This window comes from Harpegnathos saltator, unplaced genomic scaffold, assembly GCF_003227715.2.
Source record: "Harpegnathos saltator strain DR-91 unplaced genomic scaffold, Hsal_v8.6 scaffold86, whole genome shotgun sequence".
Lineage (NCBI taxonomy): Eukaryota > Metazoa > Arthropoda > Insecta > Hymenoptera > Formicidae > Harpegnathos > Harpegnathos saltator.
In genome coordinates this window covers 626085-652749 of record NW_020230713.1, presented here as the reverse complement: position 1 = coordinate 652749, position 26665 = coordinate 626085, and the positions used below count along the sequence as shown (strand labels likewise).

Here is a 26665-nt window from a genome sequence, read left to right as displayed (position 1 = left end):
TAATACGAATCGAGACGATCTCCTGAAATATATTACGTTATCGTCATTATCGTTCTTATTATTTTTTTTCTTATTCCGGGGGAGTCGTCTTCTGGGAGACTCCTCTCGGTATCTGAATTTCGGAATTGCAACTTCTTGACAAATCATCCTATTTTTCAAATTACGCAGTCCACAAATTGCAATTTACAATTATATTAATTGACCATCGAACAGTTCAACCGAGACTCGGCCAAAGTCATCTGAAAAGAGCGATCGTCAAAGTTTCGTTACCTTGTGTCGAATTTGCGGAACTTTTCTATATCGGTGCCCTGATACATCACGTAAACCCTTCCGGTCTCGATGGTCATTTCCGGGTTGTCCGGGATCGTGTACATGGGCGCACCGACTATCAGGTCGTCCAACCCGTCTCCGTCTATGTCGCCGGAAGCCATGGCGTAGCCGAAGTAGGCGCCCATTTGCTCGCCGGTGATATTTTGTGGATTCGTCATGTTCGACGTGAGAAGTATGACCTACGATTACATCTCCGAATTAGCTCGTGTCCGCGACGACGCGCGCACCAGCTTCCTTGTTCGAGTAACGTCTCGCTACAAATTTTCGGCGTCAACTGTATCACAGATAATGTAGCACAATATATGTAAAGTTATTGTCCTTAAAATTGGAGTAACACGAGGAGAAAAAGCATTGATCGAGTTAACATGATGATGACGCAGCTATTTTTGGTCGTTTGGGACGTTTCGGTCGAAAAGAATTGAATTTCTCGCTGGTTCTCACGAGCCAAATTGGACTTTTAAGACCTTTCAAGAAAATACCGTTTCCTTCCAGCAAGACGCGCCATTTAATTGCGCCATTGTCGTGCTAAATCGGCCGATCCTTTCTCCCTGTGCATTTGCTGCACAGGATCGGTATCTGCTGATTAGAATTCTTTCGCTGCATGATCATATAGCCATAAGGGCCGATCACTTTCCCTCAGTGTAAGTTCTGACAAGTCGAAGCGTCATTTTAGTGCCTGATATGTCGCTTCCTGCGACACACGCACCTTGCCGAGGAGACGGGAGCCGCGCGGGACTCCGACCGCCATGCCGTTGTCGCCGTTCCCGACGAAGTCTCCCGCAGTGACCGAGTAACCCAAGTAGCTATCGTCCTCCTCGGCGGGGCCCTCTTTCGTAGACATGACCTTGGAGTCGTTGTTCAAGGGTTGCGAAATCGCTTGTCCTACGAAAGAAATCCGCGTGCCGTTAACGAGAGGAAGATCCCAGGGGACGCGTGTCGATGGAAAGGCAGATGTTTTCGTGGCCGCGACCGCAGCCGAGAATTGTTTAAAGGCCGTCGGGCCTTCGCTGCGGTCGAGAAATCGCACAAGTCGTTCCACAAAATCTCGCTGCACTCGAATGCGCACTCAATGAATCGGAACTGTGCAAGACACCCTCTGAACGAATTACTTTTCACACCAATCGAAAAAAGAAGAGAGAAAGAATGTGTGTAACGGGTGTGCATATATATTTGCATAATTTTGCACACGAGATTGCGTGAGAACGACAGAAATAAACACGGGAATGATAAGCTGCTCATCTATTATATTATTATTAATAATAATATTATTATTATTATTATTATTATTATTATTATTATTATTATTATTATTAATCTAGCATCTAAGCGGCGTACGACATCGTCGATGATGACATTAACTCTCATTATGTATCGCTATTAATGTCAAGCGATCGTCACTATGTAGCAGTGTTGGCGCAAACTCTCCAGCCGATTAAAGGATATATTATAGCTTTCTAGTTGGATCCGTATTACCGCGACTCTCGCTGCGACTGCGACTGTGCCGAAGCTGTAATAAAAGCGGGCCTGCACCTGTTAGAAATAGTCACCCATCACTTATCTGGCAGTAATTAAAAGGGAGGAAATGAGTCACGCTGCCGGCAGCTGAGCGATTTTCGCACGTTCCAGGTGCAAAAATGCGCAAAAGCCGCATCACGATTTGTCAGATCGCCGATCGGAAGAAGACAAACGAGAGGAGCCCTGTCTCCCGATGGGGGATCTCTTCGAGCCTCAACGGACGCACGGTCACACTCGATCCGTTCAGCCGATCACGGTCGACAAGTCAACAAGCGTCGTGTTAAGCATGTCGAGAAATAATCAAGAGTTACTGCCAAGCAAGTGTAAAGAGACCGAGTGTAAAAAGGGAGAGAGAATACTCCCGTGTTATTCTGATAAACCTGGCGTACCGGAGGAGGCGCTCTGCCTCGTTGTGCGCGATTAACGCGAATCATTATTATCGTCGGCCGTGTCACGTCAGCTTCCGCACTCTCGGGACAAAAAAGCCGTCTCTTACGAACACAAGCAACACGTGTTGTTAATTCTTGCCACGTGAGAGAAATCGTCAATACGAGAAGACAATGGTAGCTTATTAGAAACAAGGGGGGTTGAGGGGGTGTGGGCGAGGGTGGGAGTGGGCGGCGTATTTTAATAATACGGGGGACGCCTGCGTGTGTATACGCGGTACCTGGTGCTTCGGCTTCGGAGGTGTACAACATCGACGCCACGAACTTCAACCTCATGTCGGTGGCGATCGAGTATATCTGACCTGCAATTTGTTAAGAGGGAATTCCCCACTAAATTACTCGTAAAGACCCAGCGGAGTCGCTCACACTCTAACATCGCTCTCTAATCAAAACGTCCGTCCTCGTTCCGCTCCCATTCGGCCGCGGATCGCGTAAATTCAACCGCGTGAAAAAGAGAGAATAAAAAAAAAGGGAAAATAATGCACGCCAGCTTGAACGACAGATTTTTTTCCGGCCGGCTCTCTCGCATTCGCCCTGCGGCTATATACGCAGACATCACTCGCAAACGATAATTTGGGAAGCGTCGGTGGAGGGGGAGTCTTACCTTGCCAGTACCAACATCCTGGCGCGCCTATGAAGAGTCTTTCGTCATTCTGAAAGAAATAAAAAAATAATTATGCATAAGTTTCTGCTCTTCTCCGCGTGAGGAAGCGTTGCCGATACACTCGAGTCCTTTTGATTAATTCCGAGTAAACTGGATTCAGTGAATCAAAAATTATGGCGGAACATGGTTTTCTCATGTTTACTCTGCTCGTGAGGCAAAAGTTACAATTTCTTAACATCCTCCTTTTCTCGATTCCGAAACATCTCGGTTTTGTGTGACCATCGTTCATAAAACCAGCTTCTAATTTTTCCAACTTGCGATATACGTAAATTCACCGATCGCTCTCATATCATATTATATTCTTCATTTTTCGCAAGACACGAAAAGGACATCTCTAAAAGAACACGGTATTTGGACGCGTAAAGCAAAAAAAAAAACGTTCTACAACAGTGATATGTGAATAATGTGCGAAGGTGCTTCCCTCGCCTCGTGAGAACCGCGTACAGTCCGAAAATTCACGCCAAAAATATAAAAATCGAAACTGGAGCAATTAATTAGCACACATAGCGCTAAATGGTAGCGCTAAATCTTGCAATAAGTCCGGATCATATTTGCGTTATTTGCGAAGGAGCTAGCTTGGCAACAACGATCGAAAATTTCGCAAAGGCACGGTTCGTACTCCCCATGTCGTGCAATTAAATTACACGACTGTCTAAGTAATTACAAAAGTGCATCGAGCTATGAAAATCAAGTGACGCAGCGAACGTCGAGTGCAGCACAGCATGGCACAGCGCAGCTCACCACCGGAGGACATTCGCACGCGCATACATCGTGTATGCATCGCGGCGGCGGCATGCGTATTATTTATGACCGCGATTCGCAATAGAAGCAACCGCGCTTTTGTCGTGCGACATTTGTCTGGCGCTCACAGCGCGACGCGCTGCTACCAACCCGCCGCCGTCCGGCGGAGATTTCTTTGTGGCCGCGCAAAAATTATTAATCGTCACAAGCGCGCGGCGTGCAACCGCGTGTCGCGCCGCGAACGGGCGACAGCGCCGACGATACGCGTACGCGCGTCGTAACTCGCGGTCACTTGACAACGCACTCCAAAAAGGCACACAGCCGGAGCGGAGGCGTGGAAAAATCGATGTACTGCGTTTCAGCGTGCCCGTGAAAGGCCAGACATAACGAATGAGCTACTTTGCGGAACGGAAATGTGACACACAGTGTATAAGCCAAGAGTCCCATTTGCGTTGCCACTGAATAAATATCGTATTTATTTTCGTTTGTTTTCCGGAACGGGATATCTCCTCCCGGCGGAAGAATTATTAAACGCTCTCTCTCTCTCTCTTTCTCTCTCTCTCTCTCTCTCTCTCTCTCTCTTCGCGATAGAGAAACCATCTCGAGAGGCTCACGCACGCGTACGCACATGTACGCACAGTCTGCGATGTAAGACCTCGGTTGAATTGGTACGTGAGAACTCGAGTGGCTCTCGAAATTGTCGACATACTCAACACTGTTGACCCTTTGCGCTTGTCATTCCCATGCAGCGTGTATCGAAAGTCGACACGCAGTTAGCGTGTTTCTCATACGAGAAGGATTCACGTTTCACGTTTCACGTACACGTCAAATTGAAAAACGAACTCGTGAAAATTCGTCTAACAACGAACCGACGCAAGGAATTGTTCGAAATCTTGCAGTGCGAATAACGCGAGGCGGAGGAAATCGCGTAAAGAAATTCGCAGGAGCGATCGAGGGACGCGGTATGTTATGTTCCCGCGGTAAAAATTAGCCGGAGTCCTCGGCGCCGAGGTCGCGACCCTGCGAACCATCTCACACGCCTGTGCACCGCCAATAAGTTTACGAGTATCGTAACGGTGTAACTCCCACGCACAGCCACGTAACGGCGGTGCCGAAGTAACAAAGATCACACAGACTCTCGCATACATATTAATCGACGGGTTTACATGAATGATCATAAGAGAGCTGAAATGCGCGCGCGGGCGCATTCCACGATAAGATCATGCAATATGGATGACGACAGATAGAAAATGGAACGGGAAATGTTGGCTACTTTTGCGCGATTATACTTTCAGATCGAGTCGCGCTTGTTCCCTCCTCCTTGTCGAAAACGAAGTCACTGCCTACTGAATGCTCTTTTAAAACGATATTAAAATTGTGCTCGCGGCAAGCGAAATTTATTTATGAGAGCGACGCTCTCACCCGAGATTATATGTTATCGATATGTTTAACATTTATGCAATTACATATTCGCGAAAAGAGCAGAGATCCAAATGCTACGAAGCGGAAAATCAATTTCACACATATATGCATCATTAATTAATTATATACATATATATGTATATATAATTAGTGGAGATATCTGTACAAAATGAAACATGAAAATGCGGTTGTAGAAAGTTTACGCGAAAGAAGATTCTATCAATTTACTTGATATCCGCCAAGTTATCGTTCAAATGTCGCCGGGATCAAAGTGTTAACCGCGTGACAATGTCGTTACACTCTCTTGGGATGCACCCACGCGCGGATATGCTCACCCACGCGAAGGATCCGCCGCTGCAGGGAAGTAAGATGCAATTTCTATGGATTAAATGGGAAAAGAGAAAGAGAGAGAGAGAGAGAGAGAGAAAGAGGCAGAGTGCGAGGAAAGGTAGGAGCGTTAATGCGAGTACGCCGCGAAAGAAGGAGAACGCAACGCGGATGAAAGCGTGTAACACGAGATTCCATTTTTACGTGGCGGCGGCGGCGGCGGCGGCGGCGGCGCACTCACCCTACGCGACACGCGATATCTCGTAATTGCGATGAATAATGTTACCGGGGATTATTAGATTATGGTCACGGTTGTTTTGTACTGTCGACGAGCGTAAAATTGCGGGATTATTTTCCGTAACTCTAGACACACATGCACACATGCAGCGGAGCGGACGAGATTACACGGGGGAGGGGTACGAGCGAATGTACGCATTTCTAGGCGTAAAATGCACGGCATAATACCCGGCGAGAATTTTTCCACGTCGCGGGTTGTTATTATCTCGCGATTCCTGACCGGAAGACTGAAGCTGCCGAGGAAGAGGCTGACGGTAGTAGAGGGGCGAACAGCGAGGGTGACGCGCCGCGAACGACGACAAGGTAGGAGCGCGTCTAACTTTGTTTTACTCTGCTTATCATGAGAAACGGCAGCCGTTTATAAAACAATGCAACCGTCGAGAAGGTAAAGAGAGGAGAGAGAGAGAGAGAGAGAGAGAAAGAGAGAGAATGGACCACCGGTGCGTAGGTGGCCGGACTCCTTGCGGCGTCGCACAACGCTGAACACGGAACACGGTGACAGAACGAAATGTCCGAGCCTTAAATGGCCACCTGAAACTCTCCCGCTGTTCAGACCGCGGTTGCTCTTCCCCCTTCACTTCTGTCTCTCCCCCGTCGCGATTTTCTCCTCGGCGCGATCGGCGAAACATCGCGCGTATATGCGTGCGCGTACGCACGTTTAAAAGGCGCGCGCATGACGAGGAGTCTCTCTCCTTCGACGTCGATTTTTCCGCGCCAGGATGTCGTATCGTTCTCCGGCGACGCGATAACGGCTGTTTTAGTCGAGCTTCGCTTGAACGGGATACCGGTGGACATGGATGTCCATCATGATTACGGACTTGTTGGCGGACGAACAGATAAGCGGACGGACAGCCGGTGAGTATCGGTGTCGTAGTGAAAAGTCCGTTCTACGACGCGACGCATTTTTCTCCGCGGAGGAAACTCCTCTCCGCATCGCGGTTTTCCGAAACGCCCAAGAAGCAAGTTCAAAAACTTTTTGGACAATCAACTGCGATTCACTAGACACAGGAACGATACAGAGACTTTTTTTCTCCTTTAACTGCGATATTTCTTCTGCGATATTAATTTCCGTGAATCTCCGGGAAAAATGTTTTATATATTCTAAAGAAATTTACGACAGAGATATTTTGAAATTTCTCTCCCTTTCGGTTGCAATATTTCTTTGATCTTCAAGAATCTCACAAAAGTATCTGTGTTCCAGAAAGGATGTTTAAAATTTTTTTCCTATTGTTTTTCTCACATATAAAAAATAAATAGAAAGTTAATGCAAATATTTCCCGACCTCTTTTATTATTCGCTGACATTCTCTTTGGCTTTCGTACATTACTTTGGATTATATTGAACAACGTGTCGAAAATAATGTATTAAATAGTAAATAATTTCGGACTTTCGACTGGAAAATTCATTGGGAGTTTCGAAACAATTTGATACACAAGCCGACATTTTTCACCTCGTAGCCGTCCGAGAAAAATCCGATGCGGATATAACAACTCGGCAGCGGTAAACTTTCGGTTCCGGTGGAGTTACAGCGCGGTGTCATCGTTCGTAACACGACTGTCGGCGCAATCACAGGCCGCGTTGGTCCTAATGGACTCGCGATTGCTTATCAGAAACCAGCGAAAACATATCCGCTGCATTCCTCTTTCTCTCTTTCTCTCTCCCTCCTTCTTGTCGCTGTACCAAACCGGGCGGCGTCGACAAATTCTCCGCGTTGAACCCGGGATATACGAAGCGAGCGGAGCTCTATTATTTTTGTTTTTTCGCCAAACGGGTCAACATTCGAGCTGTCAGGCGTTGGCCGAATCGATAAGACGTGCAGACGATTTAGGGTGGCGCCAGGTTTCTGGCGATGCGATCGCTCGTTCGTCGTCTCGCGAATGTTATTATTTGCGAGCCGCAAGTCGGGACGCAGGACGATTCGCGATTTGCACGGGAACAATGGGCCCTCCTCGTTGGCCAACAATGTCAAACGTGCGAGCGAGTCACGTGCACGCCCAGCAGAGCGGTGTCCCGATGTACTCGATCGGCTCGGCGCGGGTGCAATCGAATGCGACAGCCGTAACTTTTGCACTCGGTCGCCATCCATCTGTGCCCCTCGCTGCCGAACCGAGTGAAAAGCCACCGTTCCGCCGGCCGAACTTGAAGAATGAATTTTTCGACGCGTCGCGAGAGAGATGAATCAGAGGTTGGGCCGGCTCTCTGACTCTACGCTCGTCTTTCGGCTCATGACTCACCGCGAGCGAGTCGGAGGAGACTATGATCGATGCGCTACCGCGTTACGCGTGGGAAGTGATTAAGATAAATGCAGGGGACCGACGAACGGCGGATTAACACGTTTAATGCTGTTGTAACGCGAGTCAGAGAGAAGTCCAATTGCTTACAATATCGCCAACTGCGCGCTACTTACACTCTCGCTACTTACAATACTGTTAGGTCGTTAAGTATAAAATGTCCGATTTCGAATCAAAAGTTTGGTTTATTATATCTCAAACTAGAAATAGTACAATTAATAATTATAATATCTATATCACTGCACTCCGTTAAATCTCAGAATAATTTCACAAATTATTTATCAAGTACTATATTACGGACCGTAATTATACCGTAGTTAATCGATATTATTGCTGCATATAGTCGCGATAAATCAGCAATTATAAATTATTCCCGGTTGGGGTAATAAAACGAGAGGAAACTCCGCGGAAACTCGCGTCAGCCAGATACAGAAGATAACATGGCGCTCGATCACGTTGAAATATGTGTCGGACAATTTTTCCGTTCCGTCGGTCATTCCAGTGGACCCTGTCGAACGGATTAGCCGGATGGTAGCGCGAGCAAATACGAGCATTTGTCGTCGAGTGCTCGTCGTGCTACGCGCGGAGGAGTCGGCGAGAGCCCCGCGAGAGGACAGAGGAGGCGAAGGTAAGTCTACAAGATGTACCCCCTGGAGCTTTGGGGCAGAGGGACCCGGAGAAGAAAGGCGGAGTCATCCCGGTGCTGATACACGCGAAAAATTTGCAACCGAGACAATAGCGGTCTCGCGACACACGCGGCACGACCGGCACGAGTTGTGTTCTGGCGCCGATCGAAAAGGGTTGGTGGAAGTCGAGCGAAGGGTTGGAGGAAGCGGAGGGGCCCTGAGAGAGTTGCAGAGGGGATATGTACGGGGCCCCCCCCATCTGAGATTGAAATATAACCGCGCGCGCGCGCGACCTGCGATATGTATCCCGCGTTCGTGGAGGGCGGGGGAGGGGCATGGTGAAATTTCAGCCAGCGGGTATGCGTGTACAAACGCATACGCTTGTAAGTGTGCTGCGGTTAAGTGCACTCTGCCCGAATGCCGTCGGGAGATTGTGTACCGTCGCTCTGCAAGAAACTGGGGGCTCGGAGGCGGCCGCGGCGGTGTGCGAGGTACTGACAAAGCAAGAAACTGTTACGAGCGAGGCACGCTGATGCGTGCACGCGTGATAGACGCGAGACGGCTGATGCCTGCGAGCGCGAGACAAACGAGTGTTTTTTTCTTACTTTCTCTACCCTTCCCTCTCTCTGTTCCACGAAATTTCGAGCTATTTTCTTTCCCCTCCCATAGCTCGCTCGCGAGAGCGCGCGAACATGATGGGTGTCTTGAGTTATGAGGGTGCGTCGAGATTAGATAAAGTCGCGATACAGCTGCCACTTTCCATATTCTTTCACGATATCACTATTTACGGGGGAGTAGAAGAAGAGAAACATTGGTGACTCTTAAGATAATGAAGGGGTTAATAAACTCAACCTTAAACTCTTATAGACTCTGAGGTTATGACAAAGAGAAAGCAGCGATATGACTGGTCAATAAATATCGACTTATCCATTTCAGTGGTTGTGTATATAATTTTTCATTTACAATAACATTCACTGTAATATCGGGACCTTTGTGCCCAAGATTTGTTCACGTGGAAGAAACTTTACGAACTTCTCATACTTGCGAGATGAATCGTTCACAGTATAATTAGTCAAACTAAATCCTCGATAAAGAGAGTGAGTGCGCAGCACGGAGGGACGGAAAATTGCAGCAGTCATAAAATAGCCGCAAAGATACACAGCTCGATATGTATCTTCCTTTCTCTCTAATCGTGCTTGCACTCTCTCCGTTTATCCGTACGGACATAGATCTCCGAGAGATCTTGCCAATCGATTTACCTCGAATCTAACGTAGAACGATTTCTCTCCACGAGAAAGTTTGGTTGGAATAAAAATAGATTCGTAGGGGAGAAAGACAGGAAGAAAGATAAAGAAAGAGAGAGAGAGAGAGAGAGAGAGAGAGAGAGAAAGAGAGAGAGAGAGAGAGAGAGAGGGTCCCGGGAACTTGTATTTCAAGCGTCGAATCGCGAGGGTCGCAGTCGCGCACGCAGGAAGTTGAGTCGAGAGCCGCATCAAATCGATTGATACCGATCGGCTATCGATCGATCTTATATAGATCGTTCGGTGGATAAGTCGCGGCATACAGACAGAGCTCGCTACCAGCAACGGCGGTTTAACGCGAAGATCGATGGTCGATCGTGTGCTCGATGGCGTCGAGAGGCCCTCTAAATCACGCTGTGGGGGAGGAAGGAGGATTTGGCGCACGCGACATCCCGGTCGCCGTACAATGGCGTTTGTTTTCCGAAAAGAGACGGGAAGGAACGGTCGGCCGAGAACGGTAATACGGCTTTATCCGGCGAGAGAGGCTAAATTTAATCGAGCCCGTTCCGATTGTTAACACGCTGACCGCCAAAGGCTCCCAAAAACGGAGCGGAGGATTCTCTTCGCATGCCAGAGATGACTCGTACTTGACGACCCATGTGTGCTAATAATCGTCAATCTTGAAACGATCGCAATTGCGGATATATTCGCAATATATACCATGTGGGCGAGTATGCGCGATCGGAATTGAGCGCGGGCGTAATATTAACATTGAATGCTGAAACGGAGCTAGGAATCGGCTACGATTCGCGACATGCATTAAACATCCGCCGCATATAGTCGCGCAATTCTGAATTATACATCCGTGGCGAGATTACCAGCCGGCCAGTCAGCCAGCCGAGAGAGCCAGCCGCGGAATTATCCCACTATTTCTTTGGCGGGCAATCGAAACCGTCCTGCCGCGCGATAACGTTACCCGCGTTGCACCGCGATCGCCACGAAGAAAGGAGCCTCGCGCGTGCGGGGTTTCCCGCACCACCAAGGGGATCAGCTCGCACACGATTCGCGACGAGACCTTTCGTCGTGACATTTTTTTCCATCAGCGACCGGAAGCGACCGGTGTGTGCGGGAGCGGCGGGTGAAAGTCGCGGCGGCTGCCGATTGTCGACGGCTCGCTGATACTTATCGGTCGCGCCGACGAAGAAGGGCATCGATGCGCGGGGCGTCGGTGAGTACAGGTGCGAACAACGTCCGTAGGCGTATCCGCAGATCCGCGGCTTCGATGCGGGTCGAAAACGAGCAAAAGCCTCGATCTGCACCCGATCTTCGGCGACGGCGGGCGGCGGGCACCGCGAGAATACGTCGGGCGACGAGGACAAGACAATCGTATACGGGAAAGGCCCGACGCGGAGTTCCGCGCGGATGCGCCATGCCACGAATACGAATGCCCGGAACGACGAGGTGCGTAAGGCAGGAATTCGCATTCCTGGCCATATTCGGCCCTGGCCGACCCCCCTGGTGTCGCCTTCTAAGTCTTCTTTCGGCACGTCGCCAGCGCCGATACGCTGGCGACGGAGCTTACCGTATTTACATTGGAGCGATGCGCTTTCGCGGTTACCACCAGAACCGACGATCGCGAGTTTTTATGTATAGATTTGGAATGTCGAGACTGGGGGACTGTACCTTGAGGATGACGTTATCGCGATGTAACAAGCAGGTGCTTAGCTTCTCTCAGGAAACGGATTATTAAATAGCCCGGAGACGAAATATAAAGGAGGACGTGATGTTCTTAAAATGAATCGGCGAAAACGCCGATTTTTGACTGAATCAATAAATGTGTATTTCTATTAAGATAATCACTGAGCGTTCACTGAATTCACTCGTGAGCGAAATTTGATTCGGAGGATCGAACCTCCGTAGGGAAGCATGGTTTCCCCACGCTTTGTTCATTCGTCAGAGCGAGAGAGAAGATTCAATGTGTCTTTGACTTACCTTAGATATCGCGGCAGCTAAACCAGCTTGGCAATAACCTTGCCTGTGATAGCCCCAGAACCCTGAAACAAATTAACAAATCACAAATTACTGATTACATCGAGTCGGGGCGAAGGGAGACGGCTTCTATCTCGGCAATTATCTTTTTCTTTCGTTGCAATGTTTGTCGTAACATTTTTTCTAATCGTCAGTTAAGAGTCAGGAGTCGGGGCGGCGGTAGGAGCGATAATTCTGCGAACGACAGGGAAAATGTCTTCCCGAATGTGTGTTCACACGTAATCTGCTAGGAAACGGAGCTGGCGCTCGCTTTAAAAGACGCGGTTTAAAAGACGCGGCCGCACGAGCAAAAGCAGCGCGCACACGCACGCGTCATTAATTCCAGATCGATCTTCCGCCGTAACGCCTTCGCGATTCGTTTTCCCCGCTCGAGCAGCAGGAGAGAAGGAGAGAGAGAGAGAGAAAGAGAGAAAGAGAGAAAGAAAGAAAGAAAGAAAGAAAGAAAGAAAGAAGGATCAACGACGGATCGTGAACAACGCGCCCGAGGAAATAGCGGCTGAATATATCCCAGCTCGTTAACTAGATAACGCGACAGTACTTTCAGATACGACAGACACTAACGACAGCTTAACGTTGCTTTCGTCGAAATTCTTTCGACTCGGCCGCCGCCGCAGACAGTCACGCCTCTACTCTTTTCATCGATCGATAAGCCTCATCGGTTTTTTGTTCTTTTTATTTACAATTACGCGAAGCCGAGCGTCGCCTCGTGACGGCGACGTAAAAATCGCGGAGCCGTGAATCGCACACTGACATCCGCCGACGGTCGCTCGCAATTAGTCGTCGGTGCGCTAACCGAGTGCGAGTAGCAAATTATCAGGCCACAGGCCGACAGAAGCCGGCCGACAGGGTCAGTGCCATTCCGATGGGCTGCAGCCGCGCTCGTAAGAAAACGTTACACGCCAGTGTGGTCGCGTGTGTGTGTGAGAGAATATCCGGTGGCTGGTGGCTGCCGTCCCATAGGATCCGGCCTTCTTCTACATAAGCGCACGTACATACGTTATGAGCGCGACGGAGGGCCCCTTGACAGCCGATCGGTCACTTCGGACGAGCTGTCAGTCACGCAATTACATCAATCCGGTCGTTGTCTTCGTCTTCGACGTCGTTCACCGTCCTCGACCGGCGGCGATCCGGTCGCATCGCGCCACGAAAAAGCAGATATAAAGCTAGCGGCCGGCGCCACTCGCTCAACATCGGTTACTTTACGTGTGTGTCCGCCGCTTCTCAGCATCATTCCGTGTGCAAATGTAACGGGCAGTAGGGACAATAGGTCAGGTCGGCCTAATTGTCATGTGTTGGCCGTGACAACGTCCGTTTACGAATTTGTTGTGGGAGAAGATTTGTTGTGGAGGAGAAATCGCGAAATGTTCCTCTTATGGGATATGAGAGCTGTTCGGAGTAAAAAGCGAAGCAATCTCGGAACCGGGTTGGTCACTATTTGATGCAATGTTGAAATTAATTTCAGAGGAATTGCGAAAGGTGGAGAAAGAGTTGCGAAACATTGCTTTCAGAATGCGAGAAGAGGTATTTATGTCCTAAAGCAATCTGCGCGATTCCTTTTCTACCGTCTCTCTCGGATCAAGGTACGTGAACGAAATGTATAATCAACATGACCCGGGGTCAACTTGGGTCAACTTGATTCGGTCGAACGGTCGATTCGAATGACTATCGGCGTATCGTGATAATCGTTATTCATCTGTGGAGCAACAACGGATGCGTCCGACCGCGATATCGTCAGTGGTCGGATCTATTTATAATCCGTCTCCTCTTCGCGCTTTGCGAGGGTGCTATTCTCGTCGGTAAGAGGCCACTCCGCTCTCGAACACGAGTCGGCATCAACGACAAGTGGAGGAGAACCTTCTCCTATCTGACAAGGAAACGCTCGTGACTCTTCCTTTCTGATTTCTGATTTCGACGAGTCTCGGATGCATCGTCGGGTGATTTAATGTTGTTGCACGCGTGTTCCTTCGTAACTGTTTCGAATTCAGAGCCTTTCGCGCTCATTTCATTTTTCATCATCGTAAGCATATATGATCGTATGAAATACGAGAGATAGAAAAATAGTTGAGTTAGAAAAATTATCATCAACTGGGCAGCAAAAATTAATAAATTAATACAAATCGTTACGTAGTTGCGAGTTTGAGCACCCAAAAACAAAAGTTGATTTCATTCGCTCGTAATTATCGTGATCTTGACATTTTTGTACTACGATTCTCGATACCGATTAAACTCTAGGATGATCTGTTGAAGTATTGATACGATAGTTTTGGAACGGCTTGTAGCGAACATAAAAATACGACGTAGCGAACCGAGAGCGATTTTGCTCATCAACGGTGAAACGTCTAATAAAGAAATCGGAGCACTACAGGAGACGAGTTAGCGATTGCGTTGTATGGCTGACCCTTAATCGAGTTACGAGGAATGAATGGAGCTACTGTAATTCTCATCCCAGTCGCATGTATGAGTGCGTCGGTGCGCGATTACGTACCCTGAATGTGCATTATCGGGTCACTTCTTTCATTTAGAAATAGGGTGACCGCGATGTGTTCGTTATCAGCGCTAGCATGTCGATTTTACAATAAAAATCGTCGAATTTTGATATTCAACTAATTGTGGTCATTTGTACCTTAAAATACAAATTAATCGAGTAAAAACTATTTTAACAGGCTGATGATAGCCGATACAGGTTGATCGTCGCGAATGATTAATTTGTTGCTTTTCATTAAGAAAATTTGATTTTTATCTATATGATTTTTAGTACGTTAAGCCACAAAAACGCTCTCGATTAATCTATTAAGACGTTTCACTTGACTGAAGATTTAATAACCTTAATAACCATTGACCATGAAATTAATTAATTAACCGTTCTATAACTATTAAACATCTATCGCAATTATTTCAGAAATTTTGCTCTAGGGAAATCGCGCTACATTTCCCTTCTCTTTATATTAGATAAAGAATGCATGTGATGTGACAGCACACGGATGGTTTGGAAAGAGAAATGTTCCATTAGAATGGTAATAACGAGAGAGAAGAGACACGCGGTCGTTCGTTGCAGATCGGTAGCTCGATCGTTATCCAAGTAGGATCAAGTGCTAATTGGCCTCGTTAGAACGGTGCCGAGTTAGTGCTTGGTCCGAGGCGCCTTCTAATTATTATTTTTCTTTTTCCGATGCTTCTCTTAGTTGTTCGGACGAGTGGGCGCCTTTCATCGAGGAATGCGCTTAATGCAATTCGCCGCTGCTTCTTCCCTCTTTCTTTCTCTCGTATGATCGTCACGTACGCTGAAATACACCAGAGACGACTGACGCTGAGAGCTACCTATAGGAGTTTGCTTTCGCTTGTGCTTATTCGGTAGATAACAACGTGCGAGAGAGTCGAGAAAAGAGAGAGAGAGAGAGAGAGAGAGAGAGAGAGAGAGAGAGAGAGAGAGAGAGAGAGAGAGAGAGAGGGGGGGGGGAAAAAGAAAAGTGATTTAATGCCGCTGGAAAAGGCGACGAAAAGTTGCGCGATAAAGTAACGCCGTAACATCGATGCCACAATCGGGCAAGAAGCGACGACTCAACGATTAAAAAGTCTCTCTACGATTCTCGGGAAGAGAGGCAGAGCGAGTCGTTTGTAACGTTTGACTTGGCTCCTACAAATTGTTTAATTGCGCGGCCGTCGCGGAATTTCTGGACGATGAGCTCACGTCGTCGAGACGGCACGTTCGTGCTTCCGTACTTCATGTTCGTTCCGCGAAGATTTCGTGACCGGCCACTTCGGTGAATTATGATAATATTTATCTGGAAAGCGGCCAGAGTATACGCGTAGCCTGCTGACATCACTCACAGTGCAGTGGGGATTTTTTCAGTTGTTTCGCAGTGTCGTCTTGTTACGCTTAGTTTTGTTTCTTTGCTCCATTTACACGGACGTGTCGGTTATACCCCAGTTGACTCACCAAGAAACATGTGGTAGTGTCCTTCTTCCCGCATTGAAATTTGTTAAGAGTGTCGTAGGAGGATTGAAAAACGATATTTGTAAAAAATCTACGCGATTGTAAAGAGCACCAGGAGTTGTTTACGGCGATATTTTGCTCTCATAGTCGCTTCGCGACTTCGAGAATACTCGCTCCTAAACAATTTTGTCGAGTTCGAGGGGTTGTTTCAAGGGTTAAAATAAAGGGTTATAAAAGAAGGGGTAATAAATAATAAGGGGTAATAAAAAGATACGTGTCCGTTATTCTCAGTTGCTCTACAATGTATTCCAAGTCCAAAATCGACGAGGGGCATCTCCAAGTGTTTCCTCGTCAGTCAGATTATTTAAATTCACGCTGTTCGGTTTACACGAGAAACGGATATTCAAGTCTTCCGGCTAAACGACCGGAAGTGCGTCACTTCGTACGCCATAAAGTACGCGCGCGCGCAAGCGCCACGAAGGTTGCCGAAACACTTGTGCGAAGCGAGGAAACGCGCGACTTTAACAAGTGGAGGAAAACGCGATTCTAAAAACAAACACGAGATGTTATTTTCGCGCCCTCGCAAAGGAGGGTCTCGAGTCACGGCGATGCAAATTGTATCGTTCACCAGTGACATTTCTACGGATAACTTGTAAAACAAACACAGTGCCGAGATGCTGCAATTTTTGAAGAGACAGGCGATGAAACTTACACGAAAATGGCTCGACCGAGAAAAATACTCCTAAATTGTAGCGAGATAAATCGCGAGATAAAAGAAAAATGTGAAAACATTGTGAGGAATGTTGTCGGGTCGTTGTATCAGGTTATCGTCAGGAGAAAAACAGAACATTCTTTTGTTTGGAAACGACAAGTACTTGTGTTACACCCTTAACCCTTTAACTGCTGAGATACTAAATGACCCTGTATAACCCTCTTTGCTGAGTTATTTTTACAATTATAAAAAATATTTTATAATGATATAAGATCATGCAAAAATGTACATATATACACATATTTTATTATAATCTATGACATTGAAAGTCCAAATCGAGTAAACTCGATCGTAGCAAGGCCGCCATTTTTTCCCACACTCGAGTTATCTCGACCGTAGCAGTTAAAGGGTTAAATGTAAATAATAAGATGAATCCCAAAAAACCCGCGTATATCGACGGGTATAATTTCAAGTATCTAGCAGAGTAGTAATTTTAATATTTTTAGATTAACATTTATTGTTTAGACTTTCCTGGCTTGAATCGGGCGCAAATATCGTCTAATCGGAGCTTCGTTCCCGCTATTTCGTATCGTTCGAACTTCACTCTCCTCCTTCCGTCTTTTCCGCTTGAAGTCTCCCTAGCTCGTTTCGCGTTGCGTTGAAGCTACTGTCTCAATGTATAACTCAAGATCGTTAGATGTGTTTTCGTTCTCGAGGTATAGACCACTCAGCGCTCGCTGATGTAAGTACTGAGATCATCGCTAATTAGACCCGATATGTCTATAAATCGTCGCGGGATGGGCGAGGCGGTGCCGAAAGTCGATATGTCCTTTGTCATTAAAGTACGAGGCGGACCTACGTGGTCGGCAGGAAGTATCCTGTTACGTGGCGTATTTATGGTCGCTATACTTCCAAGACACGACCATATGTCGGGCCGGGGATACTCGTTGCCCCTTGTCGCGCCGGACGCTTCGTCTTGTAGGATCCTCGTGAAGAAGGACGAGAAGGATTTACCTTGAGACGCGAGGCATGCTATCCTCTCGTGTCGTTTGGAGGATGTCTTCGGCGCTGCCTGTTTACAACTGTTTATAACGCCCGGCGAAAGCAGACGCGCACAAAAATCCTCAAGATATCCTCTCGCGTTCGTTCTTTCTCGTAAACCGTGCTATATTCAGCGCGACGACACGAGCCGCGCACTATAAATCGTACCGCCGCCCTCGACAAGAGTTCGATACCGACGACGACGATGAGGACGAAGGCGAGAGTGGAGATTAAACATTCGCCGGTGGATCGGTCCGTTTGCTTTGCAGCGAAATCGTTTTCGTTAGTAACGGAAGCCACGGAGCGAGCGCGGTCGTTTTGTTAACAATCCAAGTGGATGAGTCTGCCGGCTGGAAGCCGTGCACCATCTCTGGAGCGCAGATACTGAAGTACGATGAGGACGACGTTCTCGTCGAGACCCGGACTGGACGACAGGTATAGTCCTGGTGGAGAAGAAGTGGCAGCAATTTTCTTTTCAACGACTTTCGCCACGCCTTCGTCCATCCAATAGGACAATATTTTCAGCAAATGTCACGGGATACATTTTGCTGCTACCGTCGCTACCGGACGCATCCTGGGGTTCACCAAAAATATCGCAACCTGTCTTCCACTCCGATCGTCTCCCACAGTGGAAGACTGCCTTCGTTCTGAATTTGACTTGCTTGCCGAATGAACGCTGGCCACATACGAGGAGAATTCGCTAGGCGAGAGAAAGCACCCGTCTGCTGAGACACGTACTGCGAAAGATTCTACGATGAAGAAACTTACTCGTGCGGCAAGGAGAGAACTCGCGGGACTCGTTGAAGTTGTTGATGGCGACCCAACAGGTACCCACTGGCTCTATTCTGTTGCCCGCTGTGGATTCCTTGCTCATGTTACTATGAGGATCATACCTCGGCTGTTGCATGGAGAACCAGGTGTATCTGGGCGCGCACGCCTGCAAATATAAGACAACATTGCGTCGTTATTAACGATGATGTTTCGACGTTTGCCCTTTATAGCGGTGACGAACGCGCGGGGGACATTTGGCGAGGGGTTCACGTGCTGTCGACTTGCGCAAATATCACAATTTAGCACATATTTAAAGGCGTTGTCTGAAGAATTCAGGACGAGATGCCATGGAATATGACGCGTGCCGCGCTTGAAACGCGAATCAGTCCGGTAGTAAAAGTAAAGGGCGGTGCAATTGAAAGAAACGGGATGTTTCTTATCAGTCGTCATTAGATGATACAAATGAATTTGAATTATGCTCCTTGATCCGAAGGATTTTGAGATTATTTCCCGGAATTCATGTGTCGCTAGATGCATAATTGTTTCGATATCGTGATACGAGTTGTAAAGCGAAAGATATCAATTAGACACGAGTTTAATATAAATGACTTCCGAGAAGCTTTTCCTTCTTCCTAATGAGAAGATGACACATCATCATTACGGTTAATTGATTATTCAGCGATAAATTTATGGCAGGAATAGAGACACCGCAGACATGTTTGGTAACTTGAGGAAACACATTACGTAATCGTTCGCCGTGCGAATCATTGCCGCATTTAGAAGTTCACATAATTCCCGCGAGATGCATATCTATGCGCGTGTGTGAATGTGTGCACGCGCCTCGATCACACTCCGGAGAGAAAAAATTTCCCTCACCACGTAATTTCCCCCGTCGTTAGACGTTACGCATTAGCAGGCAGCCGATTATCGTACACACCATTAATACTTAATTCATTGAAAGGTCTTTAAGACCTCTCCTCTCTCGTACGAGTACACATTACGTAGACAACTCGTAATTTCATTCCATTTCACTAATGCACGGATGATCTTGCAAACGTCCATGACGTCGTACACGGGCTCTTTCAGGCCGGATATCCCTTTAGTCACGGATATTAAGCTACGTCGTGCAGCACATACACGAACGTGACAGATAACGAGAGTGCTTATCAATGGCCGCCGGTTTCTCCTGGCCACGGAAGGCCACGTAGTGGCGCCATTCGAAATTTCTCTTGAATCTCGAGGAAGATCGCAAAGGTGAAAGATTCCAAACAAAATTCGAAACCAACAATATTCAGATTTGGAGTCAAAACTCGAAAAAAAGCAGCGTTCCTCGAATTTTGCAAGTCTCGGATGGTACCACTACGGTACTCTTGGAGGGTGAACGCACAAAATTCACAGTTAAAAAAGAAAAGAAGAAAAAAAAATCAAATGCCCGTGAAATTTTAATTTCGCGATTCGTGTAGGCAGTTTCGAGTTGGCAGGCTCGAGCGTCTAGGCGCGCTCCGTAAAAACAGTTTCGTTAGACGGCCCAATCCGACCACGAGCTCTCTCACGCACAATGATCGTCGCATTACGTCAATCATCTGTACTTGACCAAGCAAGCAAGCAAGCAAGCAGGCAAGCAGAAGCAGCTGATGACCTTAATAATGCGGCGTACGTACGTATTCGAGCGCGGTGACGGCGTTATTTGTGTCCGATGCCGCGTGCGGTGAAGCTGCGCGTTAAGTAAGTCTCTCTCTCTCTCTCTCTCTCTCTCTCTCTCTCTGTCTCTGTCTCCGTCTCGAAATACGCGCGAAACTTGTCCCGACAACTTAGCGCGGTACGAGCTGCGTATCGCCGCAGTTAATTTGTCGAGATCACGGCGCTCGGCTGAACGTAGATTCATCAGGTGGATCGAAGAGCGTTGCGCAATGACTTGCTAAATATTTGAAATGCCTCTCAAGGTTGGATGACATGGCGTTAACATAACGAGGTTGCACGAGATAGCCTCTTACCGTCGGGATGTATTACCAGGTTATCAATATAGAGGTATCGTCAGTGTCTTCACATTTCTGCGATTACTCGCGGTAACGAGTAACAAAGTGCCGATGGAACTCCCGTTGTCGGAAAATTAGCTCTAAATTATCTCGATACTGATTCGCACACAGCGCACATGTCTTTCAACGTCACATAGTGCAGTCGGAACTGTCAACACTGAGCGGAAGGTAAAAAGCCCAAATCGCTTTGGAAAGTATATCGGACGGTGTGATTAATAAAAGACGTAGCCATTTGCACGTATTCGTCATTTAGTCGGTGAAACTTGGTCTTCAGATTGTATAAGTGCGAAGCACGTTGCCTGATAACATTGTAATTTGTATGAAGATTGAAACTTTCTAAAGTCATATATAATATTCAAGTATTTTAATCAAATGTTTCCACAGACAAACAAATTTCACTATTGACAGTATACCTTTTCCTGTTAATGCAATTTTATGAAAAGAACATATTTATAAATTAATTTCGGCACAGGTCGCATGTCGCATAAATGTAGAAAATTAATTTCTGCCAAGTTGAAATATAAATCGCCGCGCTGTGCCTGTCCTTACGTAATTTGTAGTTGGCTAGTGTTTTAACGGTTTTTCAAGGCCGCGCCGTGTAAATAAGCTTGATGAAACGAACGTTGAATCTGCATGCGCAAAGATTTCATGAGACGAGAGATAAAAGAGAGAGAGAGAGAGAGAGAGAGAGAGAGAGAGAGAAAGAGAGATAAAGAGAGCTCTTCGGACAAAGAGATTATCGCACACGAGCGCAAGGCATGCTCGCGAACGAGCGACAGTATGCATTTATTATCTTGAGGCAATTAAAACGCGCGTTATAACGACGTGTCATTATATGCGCATCCATCTCCCCTTTTTCTCTCTCTCTCTCTTTCTCTCTCTCTCTCTCTCTCTTTGAAACATTGGTGTCAATCAAAAATTACGAAAAAGCCCCATCTTGATCAAGTCATTCGCAGGCGAAAACATAATCAGGCCGTCAATGGATTCGCAATGATGGCTAAAAAAGCCGCTCTTAACGACAATCAGTCTTGTGTCGAGTAAAATAATTAGAGAAAATCGGATACGTAGTTAAACTACACTTAAAGAGTTTTGTCGTTAACGTCTCTCGTGAAGTTTGCTGCATATGAAGACAAGATGGGACGCTCGTCACGAAGTTTCATTTGTCCGAGTGGCGGGATGCAGCTTTTGAAATAATGCAAGCCGCTGATTGAACGTAACGATCGTCACGCCGCCACAGTGTTGCGAAACCTCCAAATAGTGGCCATAAATCAATTGTCGCTATAATGTACTATAGTTAAATGAAAAGCACACTATATTGTAAATACTAGTACTTTATCACTAAAATAACATGTTTTCTAATTTTATTATTTTATTTTTTACTTTTGTGTTTTTTTATTTTTTTGTTTTTTTACTTTTTTGTTTTTTATTTTCTTTTTTAGTTTTTATCTTCCGCTTTTTACTTCATACAACTATTAACTAAACAAAATATTTAATATAACTATTCATCGTCCGAAACTATATTTGCTACAACTGGATTTGCAAGCAATTCAATAACTTCTTTAGAGAAGGGATCGGCTTTTTTATCTGAAACTTTTTTTAAAGACAAAATGATGGGATCTGAGGAAAGAAGTCTTTTAAATAAATCTTCATTCGTCGCAATTCTCGAGTTTTTTCTTGTATGATATTCTCTCATAACTCTACAGTCTTTATTTTTACTATTGTTTACTATATTATTTAATTAGAGCTTAAACATTATCGTTAATTATTATATTTGTAGTTAACATTAGCAGAATTAATTAGAATAAAGAATTTTGATAGAGGATATAATTTTTGTGTTGAACAGTATTACCTGCAGTAGACAGCGTCTGTGACCGTAAGCGCACTGAATGTCAAACTCAGCTCATAAAATTTATCATATTTTTGTAAGCGCTGGATATCGCTCTTTCTACCTTTGCATAAGGATTAATAGATATTTTATCTTTATTTTCACAAAGTTACAACATGATGCGAAATGATGCATTTCTTATATATCACGATATAAGTGATTAACTGTATATTAAAAGTGAGTCCTGTAAATCTAATTTTTATTGTATATACTTATAACTTTCTAATATACTCTTTATTGGAAATAAAACTACACAGATGAGATATTAGACAGAGAACATCATTTTCATGATAAAAAATTGTTTCAACGCAAAATCAGTTATATCATTTGGAGGGTTATAACCCAGCTATTCTGTACTTCGCATCACGTGTACATTTGAATTCACTTATCTTCATGATACAATTGGATTTCATCAAAATGTTACTACAACTTATTAATTTGGACCTTTTAGAAAATATATTGAAAACGGGAGCCGAAAATTTCGCTTTTTATTTTTTCCTATTTTGGCCACGTTTAGCGATTTCTGCAACACTGTGCGCCGTGCCGCGTCGCGCCGGTCCCAGCCGCGATCGATGATCGTTGAAGAGCGAAGATGAAGGACACGAAAAAAGAAGACGACGCGCCGAAGTGCCGCAATTTATCCATTGCGCCAGTTTAACTCAATCGCTCCAGTTCGTCCCGGTTCGCTCTGATACGCGCGATCCGGCCGTTTGTGGACGCCGAAGTCGCCTCACTTACGATATGGGTTCGCTGATAGGATCGATTCGCCGACCGATTATTTCACGGAATAAACGAGATTTTCATCGGAAACTTTTCATCGTGGATTTCTCGTTCAACACCGATCTGACTTAGTATTTCGCGCTCCGGACGCTAACATGATTGGCTTCAGTTGTAATGTTCTAATTCACGCATGTCGACTTCAGTTGACGGTAAAATTGTTGAATTTAAATAAAATATACATGATGAAAATAAAAGAAAGAAATTAAGAGAATTGGGAAGAGAATTATAATTATAATAAAAATAAATTATATATAAATAAAATATAAATGTAGAAAATTAATTTCTGCCAACTTGATTTCTGCCAGATAAAATAAATTAAAATGGTAATAAATATAAAATATATAGATGCAGGCAAATTCGTTTCATTTAGCTCGACAGCATTGAATAAATTGTCAACATCGTGTGAAAATCCGCGGAGCGCAAGGCGTTAATTGCAATCTGACGTGTCATCCTGCCGGCGTGAGAAACACCGGAAATTCCGTCTTCGACGTTCCGTCGACACATCAGCGATGCGGACGATGACGCATGCCATTAGCGATCGTGCAATCTCAGAGCCTCTTGCCTTACACAATCGCGAATGAAGACACAATAGGAATAATAGACCGTTGGAAACACAATAAATTATCACTCGCAGAGGTCGCATGAAACGGAATTGAACGGACAATGCGGATCTGCGGCTTCAATCTCAGCTGCGTTTCGATGATACGTGCGTGCGTGCGTGCATGCTTGGCGGTAAGCACGAGTAATTCGCGCGGTTCGTTAGACAGCCAAGAAGAATTTAAATGCCGCCGGCGATACGCCGCTAAAGACGCGCCTTTGACTAGTAGGAAGCACGTCGAGTTTACACACAAACAAATCGCTGCAAACGAACGCTTGTTAATAGCTGGGAATTAGTTCCGCGAAATAAATCACTGCGTATTTGGGGCAGTAATTAAGGCGTGTCACGTGTCGTCATGAGAGAAATTAGGAGATGCCTCCTTCTCGATTTTCACCGTAAATTCTTTTCCATCATCGCTTTGTTTCCTTTTCTTTTATCATTAACGCATTAGTATACCGTATCGAAGGAAATAATTTCCATACAAGTAAATAAGAAAATATAAAAGTTTAATTACCTCACCGTGTACAACCTCGAAATTGAATTCGTTTCACTCGATTTCACTTATCTTGTTTCTTCTATAGCAAAGATATAAACAAATGAAACGCGTGAGACAGAAAATACCGGTACGCCGGAAATTCATAACGTGTATTTAATTACAATGTCGTTTCTCTGGAAGACAGTGCAACGGCGAATGACGAAGGTTGCGGGGGGATCCGACAAATAATTAAACGCGATGTATCTTTCCCCGAGTACATTGCGCACAATGAAACTGCGATGATGATTCGGGAGAATACGTAACGAAACTTCGAAGGTGCGGCCCGCTCCCTCGCGATTCTCGCTTCATTAAAGAACGCGCGAGGATCTCCCTGGAGGGGTAATGATGTGGCGTATCTCTGCGCGGGGCGTTTTCGGACGAAGCATGTTTCGCGTGGCAGGAAGCTCGGCCAGGAAGGGAGAAAGAGAGAGAGAGAGAGAGAACCGCCGGTGCAATGAAATTGCCCGAAGCTCGACGGCCGTCGAAGGTAACGTGCGTCTAATTGTGAGAGAACGGGAGGAAGGGAACGATAATATCCGTCTGCGGACGGCGTTCCGCCTCGCTCGCTCGCTCTTCTTTTCCGATTGCGCGCGCACGATCCGCTCTTCATTAAAAGGGACCACTTGAGAGCGCTTAAAGATGGCTAATGACACGGTATCTTTAATGTCTTCTTCACTCGGCCGCGTTTCATCTTCGTTTCCTTTCTCTCTCTCTCTCTCTCTCTCTCTCTCTCTCTCTCTCTCTCTCTATCTCTCTGCCTCTCTCTCTCTCACCGTGTGTTCTTGTAAAGCAAAAACAGAACAGTAACGGCGCCGTGCGACTTCATCGTTGCACCACGTTGAAGTACGTTGCGTACGGCGCGCGAAACGCCTTTAAACAGGTCGTTAAAGTGAACGAGCCTCCACCATTCATTTGATCTTTCCTACGGTTCAAACGGTACAAAAGTTAGAGGAACGTTCAAAAAATGTTTCAAGGGACGTCCTGGTCCTTCGACATTTTCCAGATGTTCGTCGTCTGTGTGCTGCTGGACGTTTCTCCACTTGCCGATTGGGAAGTCTGTTTGACCTTTATTTTTGTCATCAGAGTCAAGCGCGTCTATTCCGGCTTCACAATCATGTATTTCTTTGTGATTAAATATCTTTATGTTTTTTTTATTAAGAGTTTCGACAAAAGGAGCAAAACATATGGTTGGAATTACTTTCTGTTTTATATTATCAATATAGATTACTGCGATTCACCATTCTCATCAGCGTACTGGGCTCGCATTGGTCCTTTTAATTAGTTTTTCGCGATTGAATATCTCGGAGCCTCTTTGGCTTCCCTGTTCTTTCAATTTGCATTTTAATCTGCAACATCTTGTCTCGTTCGGCCGAGTCAGGGATCTCCTCATTTTAATGCACGGTACTTATTAGAGCGTACTTCGAGATCATGTCGGCAGTTTCCTGCGCACACACATGCGTTTCGAACAATAAAGGTCGAGCGTAGGAAAGGGTAGGTGAGACCTTCGGAATCGCTCGGTCGTAAAGTTTGACAGAACCGTAAAAGCCGTGTTACCATCCTTGATCCAACCTTGCGGTGGAAAAGGCGGGAATTTCAGAAGCGAGTAACGTAAGCGGTTTCCTCGTATCGAGCAAGAGCTGTCCCAGACAATTATTCGAGCGTCGAGAGTTTGTGTTTTTTACTGTCGAAAATTTGGTGAAATTTCAAACGTGAAGAGTTCCTTTAGTATGAAGTGAATTCATCATTTGCTACAGACATTACTGACATACGTAGACTTTACATCCACGTCAATCCTGTAATTTTTAACGAAAAATCTTGAGAGAAAAATTCATTTGCCGAGACACTTTGAAATATAGCGCAATTTTTTTTTTTAGACATCTTATATATTGTATTATATTTTTGTGTAGACCTCGTTGAAGTTTTAAACGCTGGTATCTGTTCGGCGGCCTCGTCATTGTCATCGAACGCTTTATATATCTTTTACGTATATAATCCCGCGCAAGATTAAAAAGGCATTGTGCGCGAATGATGAAAAGTATCGGCCGTCGCGATCCACCCACAAATTGTGCATCTTTTTACGCTGACGCGCGTACCGACACGCGTCACTGAGCTTTACCTGCGGTCGATCGATAAATCTGAAGGAGAAAAGAGGGTTCGACGGGTGTCGTTTCGGCGGGACGCCCCGACGAAGGCGAAAGTTATTTTCAGGCGTGAATGAGGTCATCGCGGATCGAATGCACGCAACTTGTTCGCCCGCGAACGTTATTTTCGGCCGATTAACAGACCATTTAAAGAGCCGCTGGAACGACGGGCTATCATTCCGTGACACTCCGCGCGATAATTCTCCGTCTAACTTTTCCAAGTCGATCGGGCACGACGTGCGAAGGCACGAATTAGCTGACGAAGCATGATATTTGCCGACGC

General features: G+C 46.0%; 1 protein-coding gene across 2 annotated transcripts in view; it reads right to left on the bottom strand.

Moving 5' to 3' along the window:
* Positions 1–26665, bottom strand: part of if (integrin subunit alpha inflated) — a 62790-nt gene that overhangs the window by 5950 nt on the left and 30175 nt on the right. Inside the window, exons 4-9 of one of the 2 annotated variants that reach the window (XM_011147374.3) lie at positions 18405–18573; positions 11893–11954; positions 2896–2944; positions 2513–2593; positions 1037–1212; positions 271–509 (exon numbers count right to left, since the gene is read on the bottom strand). In XM_011147374.3, the coding sequence (XP_011145676.1) occupies positions 271–509; positions 1037–1212; positions 2513–2593; positions 2896–2944; positions 11893–11954; positions 18405–18573 (776 nt within the window). The remainder of the gene's footprint in view (positions 1–270; positions 510–1036; positions 1213–2512; positions 2594–2895; positions 2945–11892; positions 11955–18404; positions 18574–26665) is intronic. The other variant, XM_011147375.3, reaches the window with a different exon arrangement.